Source organism: Amphibalanus amphitrite, unplaced genomic scaffold (assembly GCF_019059575.1).
Source record: "Amphibalanus amphitrite isolate SeventyFive unplaced genomic scaffold, NRLGWU_Aamphi_draft 000729F_arrow, whole genome shotgun sequence".
Classification (NCBI taxonomy): domain Eukaryota; kingdom Metazoa; phylum Arthropoda; class Thecostraca; order Balanomorpha; family Balanidae; genus Amphibalanus; species Amphibalanus amphitrite.
The window spans coordinates 75,168-95,335 of NW_024882223.1; the positions used below are offsets into that span (position 1 = coordinate 75,168).

At 49.3% G+C, this 20,168-nt stretch overlaps 1 protein-coding gene across 1 annotated transcript in view; it reads left to right on the forward strand.

Moving 5' to 3' along the window:
• The first annotated feature begins 503 nt into the window (after positions 1 to 503).
• LOC122365292 (uncharacterized PE-PGRS family protein PE_PGRS54-like) overlaps positions 504 to 20,168 on the forward strand; it is a 31,217-nt gene continuing 11,552 nt past the window's right edge. Inside the window, exons 1-6 of the mRNA XM_043336400.1 lie at positions 504 to 593; positions 12,920 to 12,987; positions 15,461 to 15,857; positions 16,193 to 16,819; positions 17,211 to 17,891; positions 18,680 to 19,372. Coding sequence (XP_043192335.1) covers positions 12,942 to 12,987; positions 15,461 to 15,857; positions 16,193 to 16,819; positions 17,211 to 17,891; positions 18,680 to 19,372 — 2,444 coding nt within the window. The 5' untranslated portion in view covers positions 504 to 593; positions 12,920 to 12,941. The remainder of the gene's footprint in view (positions 594 to 12,919; positions 12,988 to 15,460; positions 15,858 to 16,192; positions 16,820 to 17,210; positions 17,892 to 18,679; positions 19,373 to 20,168) is intronic.

Sequence of the window (20,168 nt, forward strand, 5' to 3'; positions counted from 1 at the left end):
TAGGTACTGTTCGAATGTTGTCGAAAATGGTTGATATATTTCTCATCTAGCTGTTGCAATGCTCCTGAAAATACAGACTTCAACTTTGAAATGATCTCTTCCAATTCTAGCTTCTCCAGCTACACATCAATAGCACCGCAAGTCTAAGCGATTTCATTACCGAGCTCCATACAGATCCTGGATCGAGCGACGGGACTGACCCAGACCCACATCCCGGCCCGCTCTGAGCTGCCGCCGCCGCCGCCGTCGTCGCGACCGACACTGGCCCACTCTCAGCCCCTCCCACTCCACTCGCCCACCGGCCTCCTCCGGCCCTCCCAGTCTCCCATTGGTCACCGCCATATGACGTCACCCGCGGCCTGTGTGACGTCACCGCCGACAGCGACGGAGGGTGTGAGTGAGCCAGGTCATCGACTCGGCCTGTGTCCGACTGCTAATTTCGGCCTAGGCCTGCAGTGGGCGCCGGTGGCCGGCGGGACGGTTTGGTTTTATATAGAGGTCCCGGTCGGGTCAGGTCACAGTCGGTGGTTGGCAGTGACGCGCGCGGGTCGGGTGAGCTCCTGTGACACGAGATCGGGCATTATCGACACCAGGTGAGGAGCTGCGGCGGAATACGGCGAGCTGCGACTGGGACTGGGTGGTGGTGAGATTCCGATGGACTGGGATCCAGTGCGCTTCCTTAGTGACATACTTCTGCTTCTTGGTGACCACAGAGATTACCTAGCTATTTAATAATTACTTTTATGTACATGTCATAATGGTAAACGTCAATATGGTTAATTTTCCCAATTAAGAAAAGCGCTTCGAAATATTTAAGTTGGCCGTGTTGCTTTTAAGCAGGGATGGGAATCTCCAGCCCGCCCGGCCCTTGGCCTTCTGCTGTCGGGCCCGATGAAAGTATGGGTTCATATGGTATAGGGAACAATTTGGAACTCGCTTTCGAAAGCTAAAACAATCACTTTAAGAGGGTATATTTTTCATATGGCACATAATAAAATATATTATCTCCATCACATAACAATTATCGGTGCATTACTTTTCAAACGTTGCGTCCAATTGCCGTTTATGGCAAAGCTCATCCCATTCGTTGACCAACTATCCATTGAATGATAGAACCCGATAGGATGGGGAAGTAATTTCGTATCTGTATGTACGACAATCAACATAAGAAACACTCAATATATTTTGAAGTCATATTCAATTTGATTCCAAAATGTTAAACTTGCCGTTTCAGCAATAAGTACTTTCTTCTGTAAAAGCGTTGCAAAAAAAAATGTCAAACACGTATCGTGCTCCGAAATACTTTGATTGGTCAAGCATTAAGCGTCGTCATTTCACTATGGCACATCTTATACACGGAAAACGGTGAAACTGAACCTTGTTTGTGACGACGAAATATGCTAATGCTGAGAAGCTTTCTTATCGACTGTAGCTAAATATTCGGGGGCACCCGTACAATTTCGCCACGGCCAACATTGTGTGTCGTTGATCGCTCGTTCATCTGTACACCGACGAGCAGCGATTTAAACGTCGGAAACATGCACACATATGTTTCGGAAAAAGTGCCGCATTGATGAATACGCCAAGAGCATTTATGCAGCTTCACTGCTTTTATAGTGCTATGCAAACAGGGCTAAAGGGTTAAGAAGTTGTTGCACCGTACATCCCTTAGTTAGAGTTTGCTTGTTTCCTTGGAACACAACATGGAAAAAGTCCATTTAGTGCATCTTGGCAGACAACAGACCGAGCTTACGAGATTGACTTAAACTTCCCGCCGAGCTTTCCGCTCAGAACTTTCCCTTTAGATTGTCAATCATGGTATCTTGAGGACGCTGCCCAGAATAATTAATAATGATCCCACTCTTCTGAAAATGTATATACGTGCTCCATATGCATACTGTAAACTAAAACGCATTTTGTTTTTAGCGTGCAAAGGTCAACGCAGGCGCAATTAAAATGTTATCTTTTAGTCCTTTATAAATAAAATAAACACACCACAAAAGTCATGCCAGAAACCAACGCAGACGTGCACTATCCTTTGGGTTCTTTGGAACCGGAAACCTTTTAAGTCCTTTGGAGATACTTACGTATTAAATGACACCCGACTATCCTGTTAACTGCAGATCTTTGCAATTTTTAGCTAATTAGTATCTTGTCATTTGCTCATTAACAGGTTACTCGAGACGAGAAAAACAGGTCCAGATCGCATTAGAGATTGTATAATTGGAAGCGTTGCAAACGTAGTACACTGTCCTGCTCAAGCAAGGTCGCTGAAGGTCAAGGCAAACTCCGTGCCGTAGATGCACTATAAACCTAGTTGTTTGTGAATATGATAGCAAAGGCTGAATCTCGCACAGTGTCGCATACCCGGAAGGCTTGGAATTGTGATTGTGATTTGTGACTTTATTCAGTGCATTGTCTCCAAAATTAAGCATAGTAAAAGACAGTAAAATAAATAATCATATGCCTCATATCGATGGTCCACAGGTTTGATTAGGTATACCATCCTCGAGGTGTCACAAGCTCATTTAATTACAAGTGATGTAACTTATTATATCGTGGGCGCGTACTGCCACCGCTCTATTGTTATGGCATTAAATGCCGCTTTATATTTCGATTGGCACACACCTCTGCAAGGATCCAGCACCATACAGGGTGTCCGGAAAGTCCTGGCGCTTTTCAACATTGTTAAGATAAATGCCTTTGGTCCATAGATACTCAACAATAGAACGAAACAATGACCAGGAACACCAAGCCACATCCTTCTGCTAAGTGCCCATTCATTGTAACCACCGTCTGTGCCGACGACGGCCTCGACGCAAGGGCGGAAACGCCTGCGGGTTTTGACGGTGCAGGACATTTCCTGTCCTCCCATGCTGTCATGATGCGAGTGTTCAGGGACTCCAGGCTGGGATGAGAGGTGGCCTAGAGCTTATTCTGCAAAACGCGTAGCATGCCTTAGTCGAGCGGGTTAAGGCTGGGATAATAAGGTGGCCTAATCTCATTTCACCACGGTGATCTGGTCCGCCGAGCTCCTCTGTCAGTTTGGTTTGGACGGCAGCGGCGTTGTTGGAGGGCGCTCCGTGCTGTTGAAGTGCGACATGACCCTTAGGGCAAGTCGCCTTGATTGTCGTGTCCAGGAACCCCTCGTGGACCACCCTATCAGTCATTTATTTGACCTTGACGAAGATGATGGGACATTTGTGTCCATCAGACCCAAGATTTTCTTCGATTGCCGCTGAAATGCTGCTTCAGTCTCAGCAGCTTTGGCATACCGTGGTTGTAGCTGAGTGAGAATATTTTCTAAGACATTTCCGATCTGGAGTGCACCTTTGCCTGCTCAACCGTTCGCCGGGAAACGCCGCATCGCGTTGCAACTCGCGCCTCGTTCAAGCCGCACCGGGCCCCCGCGCGCGGGCTCTCAGCGACAAGGCGCATCTTCGCCCATATACCTAGCACTGAAAACGGTTTAAAGGTCATATGTACGCGACCCCTGGCTGAACGGTGAACGAGGGGTCATATCTGCGGTGATTGGTTGAAAGTCCAATAATCACAGCGCGCGTTAGACGACGTCCAAAAGAGGCGCCAGAACTTTCCGGACACCCTGTATTATGTATCTCTAACTTTGCCACTCCCACCAGAGCGCTGACCTGCCATGGAGCCATGATACAGCCATTATCACTGACCATTATCACCGATTATTACCACACTATATTTCCTATCGCCGCCATCACCGGAACTCTGCCCCAGTGACGTCACAATGCGGGCGGGATGGTCAGCTGGCGCGGCCATTTAGTTCAGCTAATCCCCGCGGTCACCGCCTCCCGCCGCTCAGATATAGGAGACTGCAAGTCACACGTGGACGGCGAATTATACGGGCGACGGATGCGAGACAGCTTCTGTCCTGAGCTTGTGGGCGATCGGACACGGAGAGGTCACTGGCCCGTGAGCTTTGGGACAGCTTTTATTCTTATTTAGGTGTCTGGAATGTTTTGATGTTTAGCAACAATAAATTAGGCTAGAAATTCTTAAAAATTGTCTTTAATTATTTAAGAATTACTTGGAGTCACTATTAGGGCCTCTTACTTGGAGTCACTATTAGTCGCACTAGGCCCTATTTTTCTTATCCGTCCTGCTAATTATTTTGCCAGGAATAAACATGTTGAGGCCAAATTTGTCTTCTAAGCTGTCAATTCTCACCCTCCCCCTCCCTGCCACGGCGATTTTCACACACCTCCTGGATCTGTTCACGGTGATTTCGGGGCTGAATGCAACCCCGCGGGCCGCGGCCAGGCGCCGGCGCTTCCGTCTCCTTCCCTCGGCACTCCACGCTCGGCACCGCCAATCGTCTCCCGTCCAGTGACGCGAAATGACGGCCACATGACGATTAGCCAGACACGGAGTCGGGTATTATTTCGGTCGCCGCGCGCTGCGTTCCAGTCCCAAAGTGGGGGCGCTGAACGGCCCCTGACCCCGGTAGTCAGCTGACGGCGCACAGTCAGCTGATTGATTTTCGACCCCGGAGGTCGACTCAGTGGGTGGTGGGCCGATTGAGATGAAGCCGTCTCTATATATGGGCGATATGGATCTTAGATGCAGTTTGACGCCATAATACACCGTGCACGGCCTGCTGTTGATAGTCATAGCCAGGAAACATGCACTGAGAAGTAAACTGCTGATGTTTGCTGCAGAGGGAAAGACAATCATCGGGCTGTTGAAGCAAACAGCGGCTCCAAATTGACCCATTAGATGAGCATGTTTGCAATTTAGCAAACAGTAGATGAGAATGGCATGAGCCACCCGGAGCTCAACAGCAGCTTCTCCCGATGGGAATTTCCTGGGTCACTGATCTTGAAAGTCCGCGCTTCTTGCCTCACCAATGCATCAAACTTACCTTCCGCCCACCAAAAACACGCGGAATTTACGCAAACGAGGCATCCCAGCCGAGCTCACCCATAATTGTCGCCACGCTAGCTCATGGTATATTTATGGGTTTCGGGCGGTGCGTTTCCAGGTGCACCGTTAGTGCGTTCGTAAACGCAGCACGCGCGGGACCATTTCGTGCCGCCCGCTGGGGATGCGTTCGGAATGTGAAGACGTGTGGTCGGCGACTGTGGTTTCACAGCCCAGAAAACTGCAGGGTTAGGTGGGAAAGAGCTGGTGTTAGGCCCCTGTTCCGCGGTGCAGTCACTGAGTTACCGTGCTGTTCTGCGCTGCAGTCACTGAGCTACCTTTCAGTGAGGCGGTGCAGTCACTAAGCTACCGTGCTGTTCTGCGCTGCATAAGCTACCGTGCTGTTCTGCGCTGCAGTCTCTATGCTACCGTGCTGTTCTGCGCTGCAGTCACTGAGCTACCTTTCTGTGCGGCGCTGGAGTTTTTGAGTTACCGTGCTGTTCTGCGCTGCAGTCTCTATGCTACCTTTCTGTGCGGCGCTGGGGTTCCTGAGCTATCTTTATGTGCGGTGGTGCAGTTTCCGTGCTATGTTTCTGTGATATAATCAGTCACCGAATGATGCCACATGACAAAACGCTGCTTATGCTTGGTATAATGAAACCTATGAACCATCGAGATGAAGTGTACAATTATTCATTTTGCTGCTTTGTATTATACGTAATTTTCGAGACAATGCACTGCACAAAATCACAAAACACGATCACAATTTCAAGCCTTTCAGGTATGTGGCACCCTGTAGCAAAATGTTGCTTGACAGTTGAGCTGAGGCCGTGGCGCTAAGCAAAATCATCGAATGATTATTCCCAATTATTCCCGGCGCGAAAATCGATATCGATTTCAATCTGCAAGACAGATTTCGTTTTCTTACCGGGTGGTACACAGCACACACTTCTTAGCGCATTTTATGAACCCTTACGCCTGTTGATACGAGACAGGAAGGCCTGCATGCTTTCTAAGGCGACACCCGCAAATTCCAAGGAATCATTTATCAAATAACATATTCGGCCTAGTAACACTCCTGACCTCATAGCTGTTTCACCTACGGCGAAACATAATTAATGACGTACACCTAATCGATTTCCGTCGTTTTGACGCTCACCACCTTTAAAATCCGTTTGATGAGAATACCTAACCTGTGAATCACCTTCAGAAGCATCCACTGGTGTCTGCCAGTGAGCAAATGGCCTTCTTTGTGACAAATATGCACGGCTCTGCGGCACTCAATACCGACATCAGATAGTGAGTGGCGGAGTAAAAACTGTCCCCGGTGGGCTGGCGGCCCAGGGTCACTGACCTGACCTCGGTGGGAGACGCGACTCACTCACCAAGTCGCACGCCGGACCTTAACAGGAATCCGGTGGGGTCGATAGAACGTTCCTAACGTTCACCATTAGTTTGTGCCACGTTCAAACTCAATATTTTGAGTTACACTCAATAATCGTGTAGCGATGAAAGAGCAAAACGGAAACGACTACCTATGGGCATAAATCAACTCATTTTATCGACATCTAGACTTGCTTTACTGTATTTCGTTCATGGCACTCGATGCCTTAAACCAGATAACTGCCCGCGATAAGTAGGTATACGAGTATGCTGCACTGAAGCTTTGGTCCGCGACCCACTCAGCGCGAACGCAGCACCTATATATCAGCAGATGTTTCGGTTCAGCTGACAGCGACACCGGTCAAAGAAGCGCACACTAACGGTTAGCACCGACCAAAAACGCCCGCCGTCTCGACAAGTTTTTACCGATCGGGAGCTTCAAAAGTACGAGTTCGTATGCTGGCGGCACACTTCAATTTGCTACTGTGCACGCTGAATGATTGTGGTATTGGTAGGTATCGCGCTGGGGACTCGTTTATAATGTTTGGTCTTCGAGTTATCGCTAACGTACAACCCTAATCACTGCTGTAATTGGTGGATCGTTATCTTTGTAGCCCCATGGATCCTCAGTGTCAGCCATAAGTAAGATGTTCAGGGTTCTTCAAAATTTTACTTTTTATCTTTGCAAAACGTTATGGTAAGTAAAGTGAGTTCCTTCACTGGCCGATAAAATATTAAATCACTTGTTCCCGTTCGGCGTTCGACGCCCATTGTCTCCGGGTTCATAATGGCGTCACCGCTGTCCCGGAGAAGTGGGGCACCTGCCCCGTTTTCCGGAATCCGGTACTCCCCGGGCGCTGTGACCTACAAAGGTCACTGACCCTGGCGTGCCTGTCGAGGTCAGTAGGCATGAATCACTGGCTTCCCGCCCCGCCCGCCACCACCCGGTGACTGGCCCTGAACAGGAGCGGGTATTTAGATCAGTCAGCCTCGCTCCACGCTGATCGGAGTCATTCGGCGGTTTGAGGGACAGGTCAGCGGTGGCACCCGCTCGATAGACTGTCGCTCGGTGACATGTCAGCTGTCACTGCCGACACTGACACTGGCATAGCTGTTACTGTCATTTCTGGGATTACCATAGCTGCATCGATGGCAGTTAGGTGGCTTCCGGATACCGTAAGGTGGGGCTATTTGAGACAGTATTTAAAATTGTTATAAAATAAAAACCGTTGGAAATTTATGCTTAACTTTTGCTCAGGCGATGTACTGCTCGCTTCCACACCTCCCTGAGCAAATATATCACACAAAATTCAAACGATTTTCATTTTATAGTGATTTTAAATACTGTCTCAAATAGCCCCACTGTCTCAAATAGCCCCACTTGACGGTACACCAATTATCACGCCTTCCGTATACGCAATCTTCTGAACTTGGGCGTTCAGTGTTCGCGATTGGCCTTGAAAGCCGGCGGCCCAGTCCCCTCTCAGAGGCACATAATGTGTACCCTGTGCACGTGGACACGTGGCGCGCACGTAGCGCCCCTCGCGCACGAGTCCTGTCTCGTTTTACGATCACTATACTGGAATCCCGGCACGTGACGTCACCAAAACAGCGCGCCGGACACCACGTGACCTTAGGGGCACAGTTATAAAGCGAATCGCCGGCCACCACGTGACTGTTGTGCAACATGTCTCACCTTGCAGCGTCGTTCAACACTCTGAGGGGACGATAAATTAGCAGTCTGATGGCATCAAACCATCGGGTGCCGTCCTGTCTTACCGTGCCGTCCTGTCTTACCGTGCCGTCCTGTCTTACCGTGCCGTCCTGTCTTACCACACCTTCTGCTTGGTGCAGGCGCAGCCGACGCATAAAACCAACGGTGTGTGAGACGGATGTGGAGGCGGACTGTCTGAGGTGCCGATAGGGGAGGGCACGGCGGGCAATCTCCGCGCCCGGGACGGTACAGTGTGCTTAATTTTTTTTTCTATTTCAGTGGGGTACTTTATGACGGAACTTTGTAATATCTACTGATCTTACACCTACAGGGAGCTTTGGATGACAAAACTTGCATTAAAAACATTCGGAACACTCAAAACCAGCCGTTCAAGCGTCTGTTTAGTTCTTTCAAATGCAACATGAAGCTTATCAATTCACAAAACCATAACTAGACCGAGTTCACAAAGGGTCACATATGTAAGCTTGTACTGATGAATATGCAATATGCATTGTGTCATTAAAGAACAGCGTCGATCGCTACGCCGTCTCCTGCCGTACCATATAGGATTAACAGGGTCAATATCCCAGGACATCCGCGCCCGGACTGGCCAGGACCACTGACCATTGACAAGTTCGGTCCACCCAGGTCAATCAAATGCGCGCACCGAAAGGTACCTACCGGGGCACCCGGTGTTCGCGTTGTGCAACGTGGTGCCGGGCAGCTACCGCCCGCGACACCCGCGGCTATCATAAACATAGCGCCGTAAATATTTATGGCCGCCTGCTGTGGGTGTCGAGAGGTGCCGTAGAATCTGTGACGTCACGGCAATTTATGAGGTCACGGAAACGGATGGGTGGTCTTTAGGGATGTGATTTCTTCAGTTAGAAGCCAAGCTTTGGGGTAAAAATGATGGTTTATGCAGAATGTTTGGCAATGAGGGTTGATGCTAGTGTTAACAGCGTTGAAAAATGCTCTAATAGCTGCCGCAGGTAGTCATTACAAATGCAAGGTCAGTAACGGGACCCGGTTGAAGGCTAGGATGATCTGTCGCCAGTTCAATGACCGTTCGTACAGGAATGAACTATAAACGATACACTGTCGAGCGGCGGGCCGCAGGCGCATGTGATGTGATGCATGGTGCCGTGATGGCGATAGGCTAAACGGCTCATGGACGTTACAAGGTAGTCACGACGACAACGTTTGAGGTTATATTAATTGATGATTTATTCAAAACACAGACCGATAAAAGCTATAGGTACCTATGCAAACCTGCCAGGTGTCTGCAAATCAAAATGATAAAAGCGATATAACACTCGCAAATAGTTGTTTATCTAGGCACAGCTATTTTGCTGTTCATTCAACACAATTTAACTGTTAACAAAACATAAAATACAATCAGCATCGCCCAATGAGAACACCCCACGCAAGGCACACAACTGACAAGTGAATCGTCTCCCACCTAGCTCCCTGTAGCAGGCAGCTGAGCCCCGGCTAAGGCCCATCCCATATTTGTTCCCCATTAGCATGACACAGTCGCAGCACTTGTGATGAGTTAAAGCTCGGTTGAGGTCATTGCAAACAGAGGCATGATGAGCGGTGATCATTGTCACCCCTTCTACAGAGGCGGTGCACACGGATACGATTCAATAGCAGGGGCACCTAGCCGACAGCTCTGCAAAACCCATCCGGTGGCAAATGATGAATTAATTACACCGGGAAACAATCCGTATCGAGTTATTGCCAGTTCCGGCAGGCCAGATTAAGCTGTCTGTGTTCCTGTCAAACATGCACCCTGATCGTGTCCACCACGCCTTTCAGAAGTCACAAATTACACAATAATAAAAATGGTGTGCGAATGCGATTTCAATCTCAACTAGTCGCTTGTTCCGATTGGAACGATTTGTGACATTTCTGACATTTTTGGCTGATCTGTGACATCTCTCTGACAAGGCCGTGGGGTCACCACTGTCACAAACCCGTCTCGGCAGGACCCTGCTCACATGCAGCTTCAAACACTGGCCGCCTCATTAAAACTCGCCCCCGCCTGCACCAAGGTGTCAGACTCCGCGCAGCTCGGACACGACCTTGACTGACCTTGACGCGACCCTGCGCCGGGGCAGAGCAGGATGCTCCCCGCTCTGTAAGGCCTATCTCTTCACATTGCATCACACACTCTAGTTCCCCCTACCCGGGACACAGGCTCATGACCCGTCTACTCAGGATGCTAATGACATGCGCCGTCGACACAGCAACTCAGCTGGTGTGTCAATGATCTCAGTAATCCTCCTGCCATTGGACGCTACTCAGAGATTTGTCACCGGCACCGCAGCGGTCACGGCGCAGCGCGAGGGGGGGGGGAGGGAGGTCGGGGGAGACAGAAATGTTGCACGGCCCCCGTCGGGCGGTCCGCGTATTTCACTCACATCGGGGGGTGAGGGAGGAGCCCGATGTTTGAGACCCCGTCTGTGTGATGCGGAATGCCGCCACTTTGTGTGGCTATTCTGCACAGGACACCGCCAGTTATTTACTGACCTATGTTTATGCGGAGCACCAGAGATGCTGCGAGGTAAATTGAAATAAGTGAGCTGTTTGTCGTGTTTAAGTGGGATGTAAATCAAACCAGGGTGAGCCATACCCCTGGGCTCCGGGGAATAAATGTCATAGAAGACATTTATGAGATGCAATACCACCACAGTGACCAAGGAGATTGATATCTGCTTTGAAATAGGTACAGTCAGCATAGATTCACTCAAAGTTAATTGTAGTCCAACTGTAAGAGACGACATTGAAGCAGGCGTCAAAATCATACAAAATGCCTTGGATCATTTACAATTGTTGATTCTTGTAGGGGCAGAATCCTTCCAAGACAAAATGGTTGGATAAACTACGGTTTATCGCTGCGCAACTGTACAGGGCACACACCCCTCCACGCCAAAAGTTTAGGGATTCTTTCGGGATTCAAAACCAAAGTTACGAGTGAACAACGACATCATCAGCCAAATGTCATTAACTTCCAACTAAAGGTCAGGTTCACTACCCCGCTGAAGTAGTTAGTTTCTCCACTGGCGCAGGTCGTGAGTCAGTGACCTGCACCCCTGATCGCTCACCCGGCCAGGGTCACGCGGCCGCAGCTGCCCGCTCTATTCCCGTGCCGCCGTCACGGGGACCGTCCGTGACGCGTGATCGCGTAACGCGACCCTCCGTGACGCCTCCGACAGCCACGTGACGGCGCCGTGACGTAACGGCCGTGTGACGGCGCGGGAGTGTGTCCAGAAATGGGACTCCATTAATCCATTAATGTATCAGATGCATTACATATCTTCCCATGCTTTTTGTTAGCGTGTTAACTGAAGAACCATATACCTCCATTGGTGACCCAGGGCGTATCTTATTCGTTATGTCAGAAGGAATTAAGCCATCGTCCTTCAGTCACTCATAGCTAAGTGCTTTTTGAACCATCCCAGCAAATATGCCATCTATGGCGCTCCAAAGTTGATCAAACGTAACAAGACACCAGTTCCCATCTCCCAGACAATCTCTACTGCTCCCCCACCGCCAGTATTTGCCGCGGCCTGACGCTCCAATGCGTATCCAATACACGACGCTCCAATACCGGCTGTGCGACGATCCTGGCGCGGTCAGTAGCCGGAACGCGGCCAATTCGACGCGGTTCCGTGAGAATGCGGCGAGTAATGGGGCGCGGCGGCGAACCGACCGCGCGCGGGAGCGGTAGACGGCGCATCGCTGGTATAACTTGTCCGGCAGCGGGCGATTTATAGTCACCTGAGGCGAGACTGAGAAGTTGGATAGGCGCGAGGCCGAATGAAAATAAAACACACGATATTTTCTGGTGTCGAATAATCTGTTTCTTAACATGTAGAGATAAGGTAAAGCAAGCACAATTAAAATTCAAGCATGTGAAAACCATATCTGCATAAGGCACACGCTGCAAAAGTGTAAAAACATCACTTGGCGCATTCCGCTGTCGAAGTTAAGACAGACACGCGTGCTCGTAAAGAATTCCCCAAATACTATTGCGAAATCACCCGTCCCGTTTCTGGTTTAAACTATTTAAAACGCCCCGACCATAATTAGTGCATTGTTGCATATTGGGAAACTCTGAAAACCAGTGGATGTCCTAAGCCACCTCTGCCGTCAGCTTTGACATCTGGGGGTCGAAAAAGGTTTCACTTGTAACTTTGGCTTCAACGCTTTACAATTCACACAGCCAGCTCGGGAGCCAGCCGAGTCTGAAAGGACCGGAAGGATGCGACTTAGACCCCGATGTAACATCCTCAAGTTAAAGGAGTCGTGGCTAGGTGGTAAATTATCTTACAGCTAAGCGTTGAGGAGGGATTACCTGGATCTGATTACAAAGGATTAGGCACCTAGGTAAAAATTATAATTAGTAGAGCACCCATTCCAGGGCTCCGGCAATGTATGTAAGCATCATATATGCATGTATCATATGATATAATACATATGATGTTACGTAAATGCTTTTCTGTGTTTTGAGTGATTTTGTCTGTGTTTGTTTTCCCGGGAAGTCGTGATGGCCTATTGACACCGTTTTGCCGTGTTCTTCTGTTCACTAACAATTACAAGTTAGTGATTTTCCGGACATGTCAACAAACAAGTTCAAATCATCGCTCAAACGTCGCTTTCAGCACTGATTTAGGCTTATGCATATGGGTTGCATGTATGTCAGCTGTATCTATTCATGCATAGCCATGCGTTTTGGTGAGTTTTGTGTGATATGTTGAGTGTGATGTCTTTTTGTTCCCTTCTCATATGACGCGGGAGCGTAATAGCCACAACTACCTGTGGATGCCCCCCCCCCCAGATGTTAAATACAATACAATATTCCCAGGGGGATCGATGATACCCCGAGGGCACTGTTTTGACGTGTATTTTTTCTCTTTCCAGGGGTATCGGAGATCACCCGACCATGGCGCTCCGGTGGGCGCTTCTAGTCGCCTTGGCCGCAGTGCCCGGTAAGCAAATAACACTTATAAAGGGATCATAGCAGCAGGTGCATAGTGTGCAGAAGTCGGTGCCATAACTAAAAATCGCCGGTTGGACACGTGCTCGAAAATTTGCATACCGTTTGAGCTCGCATTCCTTTTTTAAGCATCACTGTTAGTAAACCAGTGATCAGTCGAGGTTATTTCACTAGCGCCAATGGTGTGTTCACACCGATCACAACTGTAGCCGCTGACGGCACGGTTCGTCGGAAGGTCATCTCAGGCTCAAAAGAAACGATATATACCATTCGAAAGCTGACGGTGAGCTGAATCCAAAAATGTAATTTTTATCAAAATCGATCGATGGCCTTTTTTGAAAATTGCGTTTTAGTAAAAACTTAATAGTCTTTTATTCAACGGGCTGTCCCGGACATTCTTGAAAACATAAACATGTATTTTTGAGTTCCAGTGAAAGCTTAACGCCAAAAGAACAATATTCAGCGAAGCAATATTTCCAAACATTAATAAGCGTCTCTCACAGCCGACAATAAGGCGCAATCACACAGCTCAGTGTCACTATGGACCGAAGTCAGCCACACAGAAGCGTGAAATGACCCTTATCGACTCGCAGACCCGGCGCTCTCGGCCCGCCTGACCGGCCACGGAAAGAACGTTCGGCTCTCGTTCTACTAAACAAATGTCATATTTGTCAGTTTAACTGTCCACATCGCTATTAAAGTTATTCAGGATACCTGTGAAGAAAACTCATTGTTCTGCTTGATTTACAACATGCTTTAATTTACATTTTTCTTACACATGTTTTGTTCCATCCAGCTGCGACCAGTGCCCGCGCAGGGGAAGTGAGCGGGGTTTCACTGTCAGAGGCTGTACTGGTGACAGCTGCTCGGCCGTGCGACCGGTCAAAGGTTACCCTGCCCCGCCGGGCGCTACCCCCACTCCACCCGAGCTGAGGCCGGTGCAGCCTCTGACATTTCAGCGCGGCCAATTTTCCTTATATGGGCATGATACCAAGCTCAATTGAGCAAAGTAGACATGAACAAATGCAAATTAAAGGTAGTGTGCCAGCTTTCTTGGACCGTATGGAGTTAATGGCCCAGATAAGGAGAACCGGATTTTTAGAACTTATCCATACCTTCAAAACTCATGGAAACGTCTTAAATTCTTCAAATTTTGAGTACCCCAGTGCGAAATTCGCCCCGACGGGTTGTCGGTCGTACCCCAACCACATTTCACACCACTATGAACAATAAATGCACACACTGAAATCGCTATTACCGATATGCTCATCCAATCAAGTTTCGATAAACCCGTTCATCATCATCTCCTGCGGTTTCGAACACGCCTGTTAGGTGGCTTCTGATGCTCGTCGAGGTCGGAATTTCCAAATACGCGTGGTGCGTCGGGCCGCGCGCTCTGACTTCGGCCAAGAAAAATGCGTCAGCTGATCATTGCCATTTCTGCCACTTGCGTGTGGTGAAATGGGGTCATAACTTATAAGACGGCTTTTTCATATCAATTATTTTACATAAAATCATATTTCAAACCATAAATAATGTTCGACAGCCAAATAAAAGAAACAATACCAATACGGGCTTACAGTTTAAGGCTCGACATTGTGTTGTCTACGATTAGACAGCTGATAACTCATTCCCGTACGTCGTATGGTCGTAACACTATAATGACCTTTGCTTATTGTCACAAGTGCGCCGCATTCGCGATTGTTGCCCGACGCCTGTTTGCAGGTGAGCCCACTACAGTTGTTATACATATCTAAAAACCGAAAAACTTTTAGGCGAAAAAGGCACTATTCCAGGCCCATTTTTGATTTTTTTTGCGATATTAGGTAAAAACAGAAGCTTCTTATCCTAGGAAAAATAAAATGGGAAATCTTTCAAAGGTGGCACACTACCTTTAATGCATGATGTGAAGATGACAGAACAATGAATTTTCTTCACAGGTATCCTGAATAACTTTAATAGCGATGTGGACAGTTAAACTGACAAATATGACATGTGTTTAGTAGAACGAGAGCCGAACGTTCTTTCCGTGGCCGGTCAGGCGGGCCGAGAGCGCCGGGTCTGCGAGTCGATAAGGGTCATTTCACGCTTCTCAGTGGCTGACTTTGGTCCATCGTGACACTGAGCTGTGTGATTGCGCCTTATTGTCGGCTGTGGGAGACGCATATTAATGTCTGGAAATATTGCTTCGCTAAATATTGTTCTTTTGGCGTTCAGCTTTCACTGGAACTCAAAAATACATGTTTATGTTTTCAAGAATGTCCGGGACAGCCCGTTGAATAAAAGATTATTAAGTTTTTACAAAAACGCAATATTCAAAAAAGGCCATCGATCGATTTTGAGAAAAATTACATTTTTGGATTCAGCTCACCGTTTGGATTCAGCTTTCGAATGGTATATATCGTTTCTTTTGAGCCTGAGATGACCTTCCGACGAACCGTGACGGAGTTTGGCCGTGGTTCCAGCGGAGCCCGCGTCGATGGCATTCGGTTCCGGCGGCCGACACGCCCCGGTCAACATGGCCACGGGCCGGCACCTTCCCGACGACTGGAGCCAGTACGAGGAGTGGAAACAGCAGCAGCAGCAGCAGCAGGGCTCCTCCTGGCAGTCACAGGGCAGCTGGTCCTCCGGGTCCTCCTGGGGACACGGCTCCGGGTCCACGCAGAGCGGGTCCTGGATCCAGGGCAGCGGCACAGGGAACATTGGCAGCGTGGTCAGCGCCAACGGCACCGTCATCAGCAGCGGCAGCGGCAGCAGCAGCAGCAGCAGCAGCTCGGCGACAGCGAGCGACGACTCTGCGCTGCCGTGTCCCGGCCCCGGCCCCGGCACGGAGTACTTCACCTATCCCGGCAACTGCGCCAAGTAAGTGACGCCGAGGACGCACTCACTGCTGCCTGTGATGAGTGGATCAAGGGGAATGCGCCTCCTCAGTAAATTTGTGTTCTTTCATTCAACTTGTTGTCTGCTTCCAAAGGCTGATTGTGACTAATTCACACACAACCCTGTAAAGCTAAATCCAACTGAAGGGATAAAAAGTGCCTGCATGTGATAACGAAAACACGTTAAAATCATCCGAGACTTTAAGAAGCAGCTTTCTGATTTTCTGAGACTGAGGAGCGAGCTCTACCTAATCATTATCCGATTCCCTGCACTCGTTCGACCGTGTCTCTGACAGTAGACGTCCCTGTTTCTGTCAGGTTCTACCGCTGCGTGCCGCAGTCGGTGGACGGCACCGTCTTCAAGGCCTTCAGCTTCGACTGCCCGCCCGGCACTGCCTTCGACGCCGCCAACGAGCTGTGCAACTTCCCCGAGGCCATCGAGCCCAAGCCCGACTGCGTCGCCGGAGCCGGAGCCGCGGGATCCGGAGCGACCGGAGGATCTGGCAGTACCAGTGGATCTGGAAGTACTAGTGGATCTGGAAGTACCGAAGAATCGAGTAGTACTAGTGGATCTGGCAGTACTAGTGGATCTGGAAGTACTAGTGGATCTGGAAGTACTAGTGGATCTGGAAGTACTAGTGGATCTGGAAGTACCAGTGGATCTGGAAGTACCAGTGGATCTGGAAGTACCAGTGGATCTGGAAGCACTGGAGGTTCTGGAAGCGCCGGCGGATCTGGAAGTGTCGGAGGTTCCGGTAGCACTGGAAGCACTGGTGGATCTGGAAGTACTGGTGGATCCTCAAGCACTGGAGGTTCTGGAAGCACTAGCGGATCTGGCAGCACCGGTCAAGCTCAGTCCTCTGAGGTGATCGAGGGTGCTGGCCAGCCGTCCTCACAGCCGTGCCCCGGAGCCGGGTTCTTCGCCTACCCGGGAGACTGTGCAAAGTGAGTGGCCCCGTGACAAGTCGCGAGTGTGGGCCATTTCTGTTAGAAATGCTCGTATAACCGAGACATATTTCTTTCCTCATCGTTATAAGTCGACGAATATCCAAGTTGCAGCTTTTGGTTTTAGCAAAATCGCTAAAATATGTGTAATCTTTGAGATTTTGGGTTCTTGCAAAGCTGCATAAGAATGGAAACCGTTTTGAAGCTCCAAACCAACTTTTGAAGCATCTAGCTAACAGCGAAAAGCAGCTTCCTCCCTTTTGGATAATTATCACAGCTACACTCGACAAAGCTCAAAGTACATTCAGCAATGATCCCATGTCGCCAAACCGTTGTCCATTCGGGACCTTATCTGGTGTGCCACACGCTGACCCCGCTGTCCTCCCGCCAGGTACCTGCGCTGCTGGGACCGGTTCGGCACGGGCCAGATGGTGGCCTTTGAGTACACCTGCGCCGAGGGACTGGTGTTTGACGATCAGCTCAGTGTGTGTAACTGGCCCAGCGCTGTCAGCAGGCCCGACTGTGCCGCCGGAGCCGGCGGAAGCAGCGGAGGGACTGCCGGAACTGGAGGTTCTGGAGGAACTGGAGGTTCTGGAAGTACTGGAGGTTCAGGAGGTACTGGAGGCACCGGAGGCACTGGAGGTACTGGAGGCACTGGAGGAACTGGAAGCACCGGAGGAACCGGAGGTACTGGAGGCAGTGGGGGCACCGGTGGAACTGGTGGCACTGGAGGAACTGGAGGTACTGAAGGAACTGGCAGCACTGGAGGTACTGGGGGAACTGGAGGCACGGGAAGCACCGGTGGCACCGGCGGAACCGGTGGTACTGGAGGAACTGGCAGTACTGGAGGAACTGAAGGTTCAGGAAGTACCGGAGGCACTGGAGGTACTGGAGGAACTGGCAGTACTGGAGGAACTGGTGGTACTGGAGGAACTGGGGGTACTGGAAGCTCTGGAGGAACCGGAGAGACTGGAGGAACCGGAGGTTCTGGCAACATCGCGGACTCTGGCGTGAACGAAGGACAGTTTACCTGCACCCAGGCCGGTTTCTTCCCGAACGAAGACTGCAAAAAGTAAGTGCTTAAATTGTTCAGTATTGTAAGACATGTTTATAAAGTCTGATGGCCAAGAGTTGCGAACGAAAATTATAATTAAAATCTAAATCTTTTTGTATTTCAGACGTTTCGACAACACTGTGTCATCGTCAGTAATTGATATAAAATATTTCCTGAAGTCACAAATCACATTTTAAAAATAACATCAGCATTAAGAAATTACCCATGGTAATGACATTTCCGTGTTTTTACATTCGATCACGTTCGTTCCTCACAAGCGTGCTCCGTTTCAGCAAGGATAATCTGGCTGTCGCTGCTGCCATCGAATAAAATCCCCCTCTTGTGTTAAGTGTGTTCTTGGTCTTGATGTGTGCAGCCTCTAGTGCCCTCCTGATATTTTTTTTTTCTGAAATACAAAAAGATTTAGATTTTAATTATAATTTTCGTTCGCAACTCTTGGCCATCAGACTTTATAAGTGCTTAAAGCTTTATACCTCGATTTATATTTGGGGCAAGGGAAGGCAAAGTTTGCCAACACGCACGGCAGTTACACATTGGAAATTCAGGCAGCATTAGAATATGAAATATAAAACTGCATGTGCCAAAGAACACGGTAAAGAAGCACTATCAATATGTAGCGTACAGGCCTCAAGTTGTTAAATACTAAATACCATCTGCATCAACAACATTATTCCTTCTGCAGGTCACTCATGTTACTGGCTAAACTATTACCACACAGCTTCCGCGCTTACCAGCGAACATGCTCTTTCAATAGAATGACCACCATCCACCTCTCCCTCCGCCAGGTTCTACGAGTGTGTTGACTGGAACGGCGACGGCTCCCTGTTCGGCGTCTTCACCAAGGACTGTCCGCCGGGAACCATGTTCGACGCCAACATGAACGAAGGCCTGGGCGGCTGCAACTTCCCCAGTGCCATCGAGCCGCCGCCGGCCTGTCTGGGAGAGACTGGAGCGGAAGGAGGCGCTGGAACCGGAGGAAGTGCAGGAGCTGGAGGAATTGCTGGAGCTGGAGGGAGCGCTGGAACCGGAGGTAGTGTAGGGGCTGGAGGAAGTTCTGGAACTGGAGGAAGCGAGGGAATTGGAGGAACTGCTGGAACTGGAGGAACTGCTGGAACTGGAGGAAGCGCTGGAACTGGAGGAAGCGCCGGAACTGGAGGAACTGCCGGGGTTGGAGGAGGTGAGGGTACCGGAGGAAGCGAAGGCACTGGAGGAAGTACAGGTACCGGAGGAGGCGCCGGAACTGGAACAAGTTCTGGTACTGAAGGAAGCGCCGGCACTGGAGGTAGTGCTGGAGCCGGTGGCTCCGAGGTCGAAAGCTCTGGCGATCTCGAAGGATCTGGTGTGACCGGTGGCACTGGAGAAATTGAGGGCTCTGGCGACGTCGAAGGCTCTGGCGACGTCGAAGGATCTGCATCGAGCGGCGAAGGACAGTTTACCTGCACCCAGGCTGGGTTCTTCCCGCATGAAGACTGCAGGAAGTAAGTAAAATGCCTATATACATGAGCATTGAGTTATTTCCTTTTACAACATGTCGAGAGCAAGAACCATTGTCACAGTGATAAATGATAACGTTACCTTACGATTTTAAAGGTATCCCAAAAATCAAATCAAGGAAAGGTGCTTAGCCGAGAAACAAAAACCAAGATCCCTGTATCCTGCCTACAACCACAAGAGCAGGGCGTATGCCAGATTATGAAATAAGAGCAGTGGCGCAGCCAGAACTCTGGCGACGGGGGTGAGAGACGTTCGCGATGGGCCCCCCAGCAAAGTGGGCCCCCTCAACCTAATGGGGGCCCCTTACCAACAACGAAAAACCAGCCAAATCGGGGAAAAGGACAAATATCTCTTGATCTGAAGAGGCACGTAAAAAACAACAGCATATTTACAGAAACACGACCATTCTGCCCATACTTGATGGACAGCGTGCAATTCATGGCCAGCGGCCACTCAAATGGTCGGGCTAGGTCAAAAAGCTTTTAAAAAAGCTCAACATCAGTTTTTCGACTATTACTTTTGATATAGGAGACGAGGTAGAGTAATGAAATTGTCTTGAAGGTGTTAATCATTCATTCGGATCAGTTGATGACCATCATGAACTTCTCAAGTAAGGGCATGACCTTGATCTGCGGTCACATTTTGAAGTTGAACTTTTTAATGGAAATTATAGGTGTTAACATTCGATGCATGTTAACGAGAGAATGATGACAAAGTAAATGTCTCATAATTTTTCTCACCAAAGTTCTTGGAAAAATTCTTAGCAATTAGCAAAACTAT